This window comes from Lichenostomus cassidix, chromosome 10 (genome assembly GCF_008360975.1).
Source record: "Lichenostomus cassidix isolate B80296 chromosome 10, HeHo_3.0, whole genome shotgun sequence".
NCBI lineage: Eukaryota > Metazoa > Chordata > Aves > Passeriformes > Meliphagidae > Lichenostomus > Lichenostomus cassidix.
Genome location: NC_139491.1, coordinates 14,367,646 through 14,380,943, shown reverse-complemented (window position 1 = coordinate 14,380,943; position 13,298 = coordinate 14,367,646). Strand labels below are relative to the sequence as shown.

The 13,298-nt window shown below is 40.2% G+C and overlaps 1 protein-coding gene across 2 annotated transcripts in view; it reads left to right on the top strand.

Annotated features, from left to right (window-relative positions):
- THSD4 (thrombospondin type 1 domain containing 4) overlaps positions 1-13,298 on the top strand; it is a 238,567-nt gene that overhangs the window by 30,486 nt on the left and 194,783 nt on the right. For both annotated transcript variants that reach the window (XM_085070773.1, XM_085070774.1), the window contains exon 4: positions 7,356-7,801. In XM_085070773.1, the coding sequence (XP_084926899.1) occupies positions 7,356-7,801 (446 nt within the window). The remainder of the gene's footprint in view (positions 1-7,355; positions 7,802-13,298) is intronic.

Here is a 13,298-nt window from a genome sequence, read left to right as displayed (position 1 = left end):
TGAATGGTGAGGGAATAGTTTCAAAAATAAAGAAGCCTGATTTGTGATATAGTGAGGGCCTGATGCTTATCTTCTTTACGTTACTGTAAATGAGAAGCAATCCTACCATGGATAAGGAGTGGTTGTATAGAAGTGGTAGAAGTGAGGTCAGGAGTGAGCCTTCTGTTACTAGAAAGTACTTAATGGTCTCACAGAAGAGTGGAAAGAACCCTCTCCCTTAAAACACTAATCTCCCAGAGTGCAATGGAGGTGGTCTTGGTGTGAAAAAAGTTAGCCAAACTTGGAGGAAGCTTCAAGCTTTGTTGGCACAAAAACTCTTCTGAACCTTTTTCAGAGCTGTTTCCTCTCTTGACTATTCAAATAATGTTAAGGTTTCTTCAGATGTGGTCAAAGTTGGTTGAAGGGGCAGTTAAGCTGTCCAGGCATTGTAACTCCCTTCAGTGATTTGTGAATACAAAGGTCTTCTATTTCCAGGCTTTTTAGCCCTTTAATCTTCACAGGCACAGATGTTCAGACAGTGATTTTATACAAAGAACAGAAACCCAAATCGTTTAAGCTGGTAATATTTACACTTACCACGTACTGTAAAATTCAAATGGTTTACTACTTCTCTGATTAAAGGCTTCCAAAATGCACTGAAGGATTAAAATAGCTGAGCACACGAACCAGGCAGACATGTACACATTGTGTCATGATGTTTTGTTTGGCCTGTGCTCCGTTTTTCTGCTAGCCTTGAGAGATCCGAGAAGTTGCTATCTGCAAGTTTTGGGAAGGGGGTAGGGGCAGGGTTGGTAGATTGTTTTTTATCAAACCACCAATATTCCATGTGTTTCTTATAAGAAGCATAAAAAATACGATTGTTTCAAATGAACATATCTAAAATGGACTGTAAAGACTTTCTGCTGGGAAATTGTCATGATATATAGGTATGGACTTTATTGGAAATCAGCTGAGCTAATACTGGAAGAATACTCCTTTAAGATACTTAGACTGGTGAAAGGACTAAATGAGTTCAGTAGATGTGTTTACAACACTGGCAGGGAAATACAATAATGTTACATTTGAACAGGTTCTAAAACTAAGCTATCATTTCCTCAGCCCATTTAAAATTTGGCATGCTCTGCTCTGAGCAGCACTTCAGGTCTCATTTCTGGGGATTTGACTGCTTTTGTTTTTACACTTGTGAAATTTTAAGAAGGCAAAGTCCAGCTCTCACCTTGTGGCTTGATCATTGATCAGCTGTATTCACAAAAGGTGAATGTTCACAAAGAATACTGTGTTCATCTCATCCCAAATATGACGTATGCATTTAAAATAGTATCAATATACTGTTTTATTGGTGTTTTGAATCCTCAGTTAGTGTGAGCCTGGCTGTGGTAAAAGCTGCATGTATATCCTTTGTGACAGGTTGTGCTCTAGTGAAATAGTTAGTCAGAACTGTAAAATAAAGAAAGTGCAACCCTGAAGTAATGGAATAAATAAGGAGCCATGTTTTTCAAGTGCCTTGATACTCCTTTAATAATGATGGGGACAGTTTGGTGTCATAGTGAATGTTATGTGTGGGGTAATGAGAAGAATGACCATGGAAGAGACAATGAAAAAATGCCTAAAGCTTGAAGGGTGTTGGAGGATATTACAGTATGGGGGCTCTTTGCTCTGGGAAGCACAGGACAAAGAGGGTAGTAATAGCTGAAAGTAAGACATGCTGGCTTCTGTTAATTCCACTTTGCATCCAGTATAGAAATGTGAGCTAACTCAGCCAATACCACTGGTAGCATTTTTCTGAGCAGGTGATAAAATGTTCTTCTGGATACAATTTCTTTGCCTTTGGGTGAAAGTAATACCATAAAGCTTTGAGAAACATACATTTATGCCTGTTATATACCTTTCAGATGTATATTTAAGAATATGATGTAGTTAATTTGTTAGTGAGTCCATTTCAATTCTGGGCATTTACCCAGAAAAAAGAATTACTGGATAATATGTTAAAAATTAAATCTATGAAATCTAATAACATTATTGTATCTAAACTGAAATGGTAAAAAATACCAGAAATGTCTGACTTGGTTTAGATATCTGCAGGTTTAAAGCTTGCCATTTCCTTGTATCCCTTTTCAGTTTTGAATTTGGATTGCTATAGTGTGCTTACTATGATCAGGATACTTAGTAACATTGGCTGTGGCTATAACAGCTTAATTATGTAGCTGGCTAAAAGGTATATACTGTCACCAAGCATTATAATCTTTATTACTGTGAAATTCAATCATTAATTCACATTTGGAGTACTGTATGCAGCATTGCACACACATGTAAGAATGCAGGAGTGGAAAAGGTGCTGAGAATGAGGAATTCCTTACAAAAAGAAACTGAACAGATTAGGACTGCTGAATTTCAGAAAGAGATCATGGAACTGGATTGTGTTAGCAATTGCAAATCAGACATCATAGTATGGTGAAGGAGAATACAGAATGATCATTCATCATTTATCACAAAGGAAAATCTGGGACACACAGTCAACTTGTGAGGCTGCATGTATGACCAGAGCAAAGGGAAGCACTTTTTTAATGTAAAATGTACAATCTTCTGGAAGCCAAGATTAAAAATATGCTGAAGAAGTTATTAATTTTATCAATGGAGAATAAGTCCATTAGTGGGTATGAAAAACGATTGGAATATGTTTAGCTGAGGTGTTTAGCTGAGGGAAGCCCTTAAATTACTGATTAACTGGAAGCAGAAGGTCCCTGGAAGTCTCTGAATATGTCCTGGATCTTGCACTGTTGTCTAAATTTTTGCTTCTTCCACTCAGTCAGAAATACAATACTGTTATACAGGCTGATTTATCTGATTTATCAGTCTGACAGTCTGATTTATCCACTGTTCCCCCTACTTTTCTGACCAGTTAATTTGTATTTAAGCTATAGTTTAGTAGGTTTAAGTGTCCTACAGTATTTAAAGTTAGTGTTTGTCAGATCAGTACTGTGTTGTCTGCCATTGTCTTCCCACACGACGAGTTACATTTTGCATATTTGTGGCTTTCAGTTCAAGAGACGTTTCCTCTTCAGGGACATTCTTGCATGGTAGTTTCAACAACTGCTGCTGAAATCCTGAGATATGGATCTTATTTCTAAATTCTGACAGAGGCAGTACTAGAAGTTGGCATTGAATTTCTATAGCTTGTGTACTCCTCATTTTTGCTGACTTTTTGACTCAGGATCAGAGTGATTGCTGAATTACATGAATTAGAGATAAACTATTTTTCTATTTAAAATGTCGTCTATGTCAGCCTGCTGATAGTATGTTTAGCTCCCTATGTTTTTGGAAAAAAAAAGCCCAACAAACTCTTTTAAAATAAAACTTGTATGTAGTGCAGCTCCTGTGTACAAAAGTGACAGAATACAAGAAAACTGGGGAAAAAGAACAGAAAGGAATGCAGGGTGCTGCTAAGTAAAGGAAGGGGTGACCCTGAAACTACCCTTCTGAAAATCCAGCCTCAATTCAGTTTGCCACTCAGTAGTTGAAAGGTGGCAGAATGGAAGATATTTGGTACATAATGGTCATTATGAAGAAAATTTCTCATTTAAGGAATCTTTGATAGGTAGTTAATAGGAGTTAATGCAGTTGTAGGAATTGCAACCAGTTGCACACCTGAAAACTTGTCTTACTTTTCTTTACATTGTTTATTGTCCAGCTGCACATAGTGAATAGTATTGTGTCCACTTCCAAGCCTGGGCTTGCAAAATAAAATGTGTAGGAAAGAAAGAAAAAAAGAAAGGGAGAAATTAAAGGGGAAAAGAAAATGAGTTTGTAGAGCATAATATTTGGTTGTGATTAACTTGCAGTAGATAAGAATCTGTCTGGTGGTGCATTTACAGTTAGAATGAGTCTAGGTCACCTAGAGAAGGAATCAATCATCAGCTATGAGAAAGTAGATTAAATGGGTTATTGATCTCTCTTTTTACAGACTATGTGATTCTCTTAAAGAAATTACTTTCATGATTTAACTTGGCAAGAAAAGTTCAGTTTGCTTTTCACTTATTCCCCAGTGCAGGCTCAGGCTCTTCCTCTCAGAAAGTGTGCTTTTAATGGGTAGTTCTTAAAGCATGAGAAGGAGGGACCTAATGTCAGGGATCTCTGGGTATGTGGTGTGTCTGAGATGTTCTAAAATACTTCTGCTGTCTTGTGTAGCTAGCTATAATTTCTTGGCTGTAACACAGAGATGTGGCAGAAGTTGTTACTAGCTACAAAGTTACCTGGAAATCACAGGATCAAAGGACAGGAACTGGCCTGTGAGTGCTGTAATTCAGCTCCTTTGCCCTGGGGAAGGATCACTGATACCTTCTTTTCCACGGTAGAGTTTTAGGATTGGTCTCAGTGTTGCCAGGATCTCCTCAGGCAATCTGTTCCCATGCTTTGTTTGTCTTTCCTCTAAGTAGTTTTCCTCCTTCAATTTGGATCACCTTTGATTCAATTTAAATCCATGGTTATTTGTGTGTTGACTATAGACAAGGACAGTGTGCAGCAAAGAGCAAAGGAACAGCTCTTTGTATTTATTTATGTAAACTGTTTGAAAGTGTCATTATTGCCTCCTCTGGTTTCCATTCCTCAAACGAAGCAGCTTCAGTTTGTTTGTCGCTGTTGAGCCGCTAGCAGAGAAAAGACCCCAGGTCTCAGTGTGGCAAGAAAAAGAGTTTATTATTTTGATTTCCATATATATATAGACTTTTCAGAGGTCGCCCAGATTGGTCAGCTAGAAACCTCCCCCTAGGCCTGACTGGCCAGGCCTGAGCTGTCCAAATCTCGAGACACTGTTTGAAAAACATCCAAACTTTATCTTTGTTTATAAAACACAGCGGAATGTTCTCACGAGAAAGACCTGTGCTAGCCACATTTGTTCAGTCTTTCATAGGAGAATTCACTGAGTAGATTATGCCATTAATCACATCATCTCCTCTAAAGATTCATCTGTAGCCCACATCTTACTCAAAGAGAACAGTAAGAAAAGTAAGAAAATAACAGTTCATAATCTAATTTGCCACTGAAAAGTCACATCTCAAAATTTTGTTATCTTACAACTAAGTAGTATTGTTAAATTTTTCTATCAGTATAGGACAGTAAAATGTTACTTTCTGTTTAATTTTTATGTTCATCCTTAACTAGCTGGACTAAACCTTTTTGTGCTGTGTCTAGAACTCTTTCATTGTGAAGATTAGGGGGTGTGAAATTACTTTAAATTGCCTGCAGTCATGTGAAGTATCATTTTATCTGAACCAATTCTTGCTGCAAATAAGTTTGGCAGCCAGAAGGTTTTCTCTGTAGCAGGTTGACACTTTTCACTAGTCAGTTTCTATTTCTGCAAGATGATACTTTTCTTATGTTAGTGAGAACTTGAATTGCTTGCAGGTTAGTAGTTTTTAGTTGTTGCCTGCATGAATGTCTTTGGCATTTTGAAAAAATAGGTGTACTGAACCATTGTAGAAAATATTAAGAAGTAATCCAAACAAGTGAAGCCTTACTTGTCTGATAACAAAGTAGTATTGATACTTGTCCTTTTTATAGTTAGTAAATTTTACTGCAGACTGAGTTCAGACCAGAATAGTGTCTCTGTGTGTAGCCATTACAATTTTACATCTGAGGCAGAGCACATTAATGCATAGTGTAAGTATGGGCAGAGAATATTCACTGGAAAAATCACAAACTGAAGAATAGATTCTTTAGTTGGTCAAAGTGTGAGCCAGTGGCATTCTGTTATTGGATATGAAAGCAAATGTAGCAGCCAGAAAGACTTTGCTGCATGTTGTAAGTTTGACATTATGTGGTATTAGGTTGTACAGGCTATTGGATTTTAAAGGCTGATGCCAAATGGGGTATGCACAGGAAAAAAGACATATTAAATACAGAGACATCTGCTCCTCTTTTCAAATAACATGGGAAAAATGGGTAACATATCACACTGATGCAGATGCTTTTTATTCATCAGAAGTTATAATTAAATGCAGTTTTTCTGTGGTTGGTGATGAAAGTGTGAGAGCAGCCTCAGAGCAGGGAAATGTTTCAGATTATGTAGACCACAAGTGACTATTACACAGCAGCACCACAAACCCTGCACTGGCTTGGCTTGTTGTGTTGTAATGCTGTATTCAACCCATGTTTGCAAACCACATTGCAGCCCAGCCTGCCATGTGTCCAGCCAGCTGATCAGGAGTGTGTGCTCCCTGGCACAGGTGGGGCACAGCTCAGTCACCACTGCACCTGGTGGCTCTGACTAGAGGCAAAGTTTGAAGATGGTAATCTTTTGCTATTATACAATAATGTTTGAGGCAACATTATTAATGGAAGTTACAGGTTTATGTTCTCATCTTGTGAAGGGGGGAGAAGTGACTTACAGACAGAGAAGGCTAGCTTTCCAAAGCTTGTTTTGAGGTAGCTTCACTGGAACAGGGCTGGAGAGGTACAGCAAACATGTTTGTGGACAGTGCCTTTTTTGTCTCCCAACTGAATTAATATGCATGTGTGCTTGTTGGTACAAAGCTTATTCAGCGTATTAATAAACTACTTACTTGATTCTCATTAAGAAGAATGTTATACATATTAATTATTGTGAGAATCAGATATTGGTAACCTGCTTTTGAATCTTGTGATTCCGCTAGTTGGCCAGGAGAATGATTGAGTGGGTCATCTTGAAGTGGTAATGTGGGGACAGGGGCAAGAGTGATAACATAACAGCTAACTATAGCAGCATTTTTTGTTGGCTGGAAATCAACCTGTCCTCTTACATTACTGCCTTCATAAAAAGTTCCACATTAGGTGGGAGTTCCTGAAATATTATTCCATCCACCAGCACTCTCCATTGTTGAAGCATCAGAGTATGAGAGAGCAATCAGTGCCTGTTAACCCAATTTCATCACCAAAAATGATGTTATTTCCTGGTTTTGGCAATATTGTAACACATTTCCAAGCATCATGTGATGTGTTCCATTGCTGAGAATAAGGAAAATCTATTTCTATCCAGATAGTAAAAAAACCCCCCAACCTACCAATTAAAAAAAACCCCAAAACCCCAAAAAACTAAAATACCCCAACCCAAGCAAACAAAAAACCCCAAACCAAAGCAATCAACCCACAAAAATCCAAACAAAAACCCAAAACAACCACCCCCAAACTTTTTGTCTGAATGGCTGATGGCTGTAGGAGATCTCCTCCTACACTGGCAGTCCTTTGGCAGGCAGGGAATAAGACAAGTTACTTCCTATGTCATTCCTTTCGCTTGTGCCTGCAGAGTGCGTGGCTGCACAGCGGGGTATTCGCGCTCTCCGCGTATGGCAGTGTGAATTCTGACTCGTGTGTGTTGTCCGCAGGTTCCGCAGAGGATAGAAGAGCAAGGCGATGCACCTGAGGACAGCAGTGCGGGCGTGCCCGGCCTGTGGGGCAGCTGGGGCCCCTGGTCCGCCTGCTCGCGGAGCTGCAGCGGCGGGGTGATGGAGCAGACGCGGCCCTGCCTGCCCGCCTATTACCGGGAGCGCGGCTACCGCCGGCCGGGACGGCACTTCCCGGCCTCCGACAGGACTCTGGCCCACCAGAGCGCCCACCACGAGGACTCGCTGTCCGCCTACCCCGGCCACATCATTTCCGCCATCCGCACCTCGGTGCCTCTGCACAGGAACGAGGAGCAGCTGTGGGCCGGGCTGCGGGCCGCCGCCTCCCCCGGGGCGCGGAACAGCAGCCAGGGCGGCAGGGCGGCGCTCAGGGGTAGCCGGCACTCGCAGCACAGCACGGCGCGGCACAGCGCCAAACCGGACAAGAGGTACGAGCCTGTGGGCACAGCTGCTCTGCCCTTACCAGTGACGGTCAGCTTAGAGTTGGTACTTGTCACACTTGCAGCAAAGTTATTCGAGACTAAGAATGACTTTTACAATGTCTACCGCCTTCTGTGGAAGGCTGCCCTCCCCTTAACGACATAAAAGAGATTACCTTGAGGCAGTATTCCAGCCTGACTGGAATAAGACAGTAGAACTCTCTGTTGCTGCTGATAAAGACATTCTCAACCCCTGCAAGAAAGTATGACCATATAAAAGAATATCTGAAAATAGAATTAACCTGTTAACCTCCTGTCTGTCTCAGTGAAGCATGAGTTTCAAAAATTGGGACTAGCTGTTCAAATGTTGGGTTTCCCAGGTGTTGCCCATTTCGTTTGTCACTGCTTTGTCTTTCTGTCAAACCCAAGCGAATGATAGACTAGTCCTGTTGAGTATAAATTTAGTGTGGCACCGATGGTCTTAGAGAAGTTCAGAGAGTGCCAGAGACAGAATTAGTAGTGTAGATGTGATTGCATTGAAGCAGAAGTAATATTCTTTCTGTTTTCCTACTTCATAATTTGCTCTAATGCACTTCTGTTCTCAGCTGTGCAGTGTGCCAGCCCCAGGTTGCAGGGCTTGGTTGTTGCTAAGGCTGGGAGTCTGGCCTTGACCCCTCAGCACAAAGTCATCCAAAGTGTGTTTGCTCCAGCCTTTGGCACCTTCTGTCTCCAAGGGAATCCCAGCTGGCCTGGCTCTGCAGCAGCCCTGCTGCCACTGCTGGCCTTCCATCCCCTCAGGATGGCTCTTGCCGCTCTGGTGGCCTCTGCAGGCCAGCACAGGCTGCCGTGGTTTGGAACAATCACTGCAGGGTTGGCTGGAACATGAGAGGATGGTGAGCAGAAAATGATACTGTGTGCGGAACTGAAGCTGTGTTATTTCCTAAAAAATGCCCTGCCATATGAAATATTAAAATGCTCACTTTCTTGTATGATGGAGGCATTTGCTTTTGAAAATTCTTGTGCTTTCCTAAGCACAGTACAAGCTTCTGTACCACAGTTGATTTTCCACCCCCACACACACTGCCCCTTGGCAAAAGACTGTGGATTCAAGGTCAGTGTTATAATCTTACTTGCATAATAAGTTATTTCCAGCTTGTGTTAGGAGGTCCCTGGTGGCTTTAAAGCCTGTTGTATTGCATAACTTTCAGATTCTTTGGTGGTGACTGTAAAAACAGAATGAGAACAAAAATATTATTTGAAAATGGAATTACTTGAATGACAAACTAATAGTTTTCCTTGATTTACAAAATCCGGAGTAAAAACTTTCTTTAAGATTACTTTCTTTTAGATATATGGAAAATGGATTTCAAAATGTGAGTTACTCTACACATGATTTTTATATTGTAGAACTGTGCTTTCTGGTCACTAAATGGATGATATTGGAAATCCATGTCAGGCTGTTAAATAACACCTGTGTTTTTGCAATTTGTACAGTTAGTGGAAACTTTTTGGGGTATTTCTATTTACTGTACTGGACTTTATAGAAAAGCTGTAATTTTAGCAGACTTCCATAAAACAATAAAAGAGGAATGGACACTTGTGACCGAGATAAGCTCACATTGATAACATGGTAGAATGAAACTGGGTGGCTTCCAAGGCAAAGAGTTTTGACAGCTATAGTAATCCTATGCAGCAGCCCAGTATGTTTGTGACATTTAGCAGGAAGTGGAAAAGTTCTCTGCCTGCTTCCAAGCAGCTGACAAAGAACTGATTAGGGTGTTTTTAGCAAAATCCAAACCAGAATTTATATATCATAAAATTTTATATACCTTGTCTTTGAAGAAGATATTCACATTTTCAGCTTTTGAAACTTAGTTTACTTAGGCATTAGGAACTAGGACTGCACGTGAAAGCTTGAGGTGCCTACAATTAGAAGCCTGCTTTAAAAAATTTCAGTGCTCCCCTGTTTAACTCAGTGCGGTAGGTAGAGTTCTTGCATAATTGAAATGTGTTAAATATAATCAGTCACTGGAGTGAGTATAAAAGAAAGCTGATGGTTCTCTAGGTTCTCCAGGTTCTCCACTGGCAAAGGAAGAGTGCTTTCCCCAGCTTTGAAGAGTTGAGCTCCCTTTAGCACAGCCTTTGTTATTTTTCACCTAGCTAAAGTGCGTGGAGCACACCACACAATAAGAGCCAACAGGAATGAGGAGATAGTGAGAAAATATTAAAGCATTTAGACATCTTTATAGAGATGTACAAATGGGAAAGTAATAAGGTCATGCAGAAAGATAACATTAAGAGAAAAAACACATCTTGAAAGGAAATATCATTCAGGGACTAGGGTTTAGTACTTCTTAAATGTTGCATTTCCAATTCTCTATTTTGGTGATAGAAAAGACAGAACCACAATTTCACAGCGATGTGTTGAATGTAGGATATTTACAGCTGCCACCCTCACTTTCTCTGCATGTGGGCATTTGTGGTGGAGCAGCAAAACCTTGGTGTCCACTTGTGTGAGCATGATATGTACTTTGTATCTGGTTCTTAGGAGCAGAAAGAAAAAATCAGGATTATCACCAGAATAAATAACTAAAACATTCTTGCATAAATAGTGCAAATGAAAGTATGTTAATAAGGAAAGGGCTTCCCTAAAGCATTTTTTTGTATTTGGAAGAAGAGTGAAAGGAAAAATTTGCACTGGGGAAATAATCCAAAAATCATCAACTTCTCACATGGCCATAGCTCTGAGTCTTTTTTCTGCTGCCAGCAGCTGACGTGCAAGTCTGCTGTGCTGCTCTGTACCCGGTATAGGGTCAGTTTGCATTTCTAGGCCTTTGAGCAATGGAAAGGAAGAGTGCATCCTTTAATGTCAAACCAGAGTTTCCTTTCTGAAAGTATTTCTTTTGCCCCCTCTCACAGATGCTTTGACCAGGCAAATGTAGGTCACTCTGTTGGCAGGACTACAGCTAACTTTTAAAAGGACAATTCTGTTGTTGTTTCCTTAACCAATTTAAGCATCCCTAGTCACGTGTTGTGATGCAATTTCTGTGACCTGTCCTAGTCTGTTCCAGTTCCTAGAGGTGGAAAAACGTGTGATTGTTGGGCATTCAGGTTCAAGAAGGAAGTATTTTCTCAAGTTGTGAGGCTTTATATTTATTGGCATGAGTGTTTGCTTTTCTTGGTATCTGGAAAGAAACCTAGCTCAAGTACTTAGCTATCCCTCCTTTCATTATTCCTCTCATAGAATGAAAATGTGATGGATTTTACCCCAAGCCCAGTATGGTTATAAAAGCTTATTGTGGATTGGTGTGTGTACATAAGGAAGGTAGAGAAGAATTAGATCCCTTTCTAAGGATAAATTTTCCATTAAAATGTAGGGGCAGCAGGGGTAATCAACGAATTCATTTTGGTAGCACTTGGGGGATTTAAAGCCACCTGCAAAAGATGTTTATTTTCCTTCTGAATAAAATTCCAAACAGGATCTAATAGCAGTAATGATCAAATGAAGTATTTCCTCACAAAATGAGTAGCTAGCTGGGATGGCTGTGGCCTCAAGTTGACTTTATGCTGTCGTGCCTCTCATCTGGTATTAATCCCTATGGCATGCTCAAGGTCTCACTTATTATTACCAAATTAATATCAATTTTTGTTATGCTACTGCAAGCATGCCGATGGGATTACCAGAAATTAACCCCTAACACACTACTATAATTGCAAACCACCTGAGCTTTTTTATTCTTACTGCTGAACATTTCAACCTCTCCTGAGCTGGACTCACTGAAGGAAGGGAAGTGAGAACACTGCTGCTGTTCAGTCAGATACCACAGAATTATTGCCCATCAGTAAGGGAGGATACACACACCAAACCTCCCATCTAATTTGTGAGGTTTCTCGGCAGAGTTATGAGGTTGCTTGCATTCAGTTTCTGCTGGTTTACCTGCCAGCTGCATGGTTGCATTATTCAGTCAAATCTTAAAGAAGCTAAGAAGTTCATGGGATCAGAGGTGTTACTGAAAAAGGGGATTGTAGTGTTTGGGTTTGAATTTCAGAATCCTATCTCAGTGTTGAAAGTGACATAAATGAGGTCATATAGCACTTGCTGAGAGATCAGTAAAAGCAAATATACTAAGTTATTGTACTGAGCATGTTGCAACTACACTGAACAGGGATATCAGTGGTGATACCTGAGAATGGAAAATTTCATTTAAGATAGTCCACATCCCATTAATTAAACCTGTTCCCAAGAGACAGTTTATTTAGTGACCTTATTCATTAGTTCTACTTTCTCAGAAAAATGTAAATATCTTTTGCCCCAATATGATACAGAAATGAGGGTGTTTGTGGTATAACATGGTGTAATCAATTTTTCTTTAGAAGAAACACTTTTTAGGCATTTTTCATTACTCTCTGAATTCCTGCAGTTGAAATTTTTAGGACAGATATGCTCACAATAATTTTACTACTCTAATGCATATATGATACATGGGAAGCAGTGCATATCCTCAAATCATGGTGTGCTTACTGAAGTTACCATGAATGTAAACCAAGGCAGCTCCTCTGCTTTAGTTAATGAAAATGAGAATCAGTGAGATGCAGTGCCAGCCTGCCCTGATGAACTGCCCTCCAATGTGCTGGTGAAGGGTGAACAGTGTGCTGGAGTGTGGCAGAAGTTGGTGCTGTTTGCCCACTCTGCAGTGTGTGATGCTCTCTCTGAAGGGCTGGCTGAGCTCTCGTGACCAAACATTTGACAGAGATATCTGCTTACTGCTGTAAGGCCAGTTTCTAGGTCAGTGAGCAGACAGGCATGCAGTTTGTAATATAAAACAGTCAAAGGGCTCCCTTCTTTCATTCATGTTTAAGTGATTTCCTCCAGATTGATTTAGAGCTGGTGAAAAGTGAGTATGTGGAATGCAGAGCAGCACAGGCTGTGGTGCAGTGGGAGAGGCAGAACATGGTGGTTTTTGATGTGAATCAGCCTGACTGGTAGGAGCTCTCCTTGAGTAGACGGAAACATTCCCAGATCCAGCATATCATTCATTTTTGTTCAAAATGATTCCTGTTAAAGAATCTGCGAAAGTGCTGTGAGGTGTAAACTCACTAATAGTTATGAACAGTATAAGACAGTTTATTTTGTGACATAAGGGGGAAAAAATTTATGGTGGAATCTTTCTAAAGTAAACCTTGTTAACTGTGTGCCTAAGAATATATAAAACATGAAAGAAAATTAAAAGCAGTAGGAGGCCTGGAAAGTAAATGATTGACTGGGACAGTTGTAGGCCAGTTGCAGTTTTGAATTATGGAGGAAATGCCAGGGATTAAAAAATGCATATCTGAAATTATTTTGAGAATACTATCTAGGAGTAATGAAAAAAAAGTACATTAAAAATGTGTATGCCCATACCGATCCCGTTAACAGAAACTTAGGGAATTAGGACCAGGGTTTTTTCCATTTGAAGTTTTGTGTCTGCAAGGACTTTTCCATCTCCCTTTATTTTTTTTCTTAATT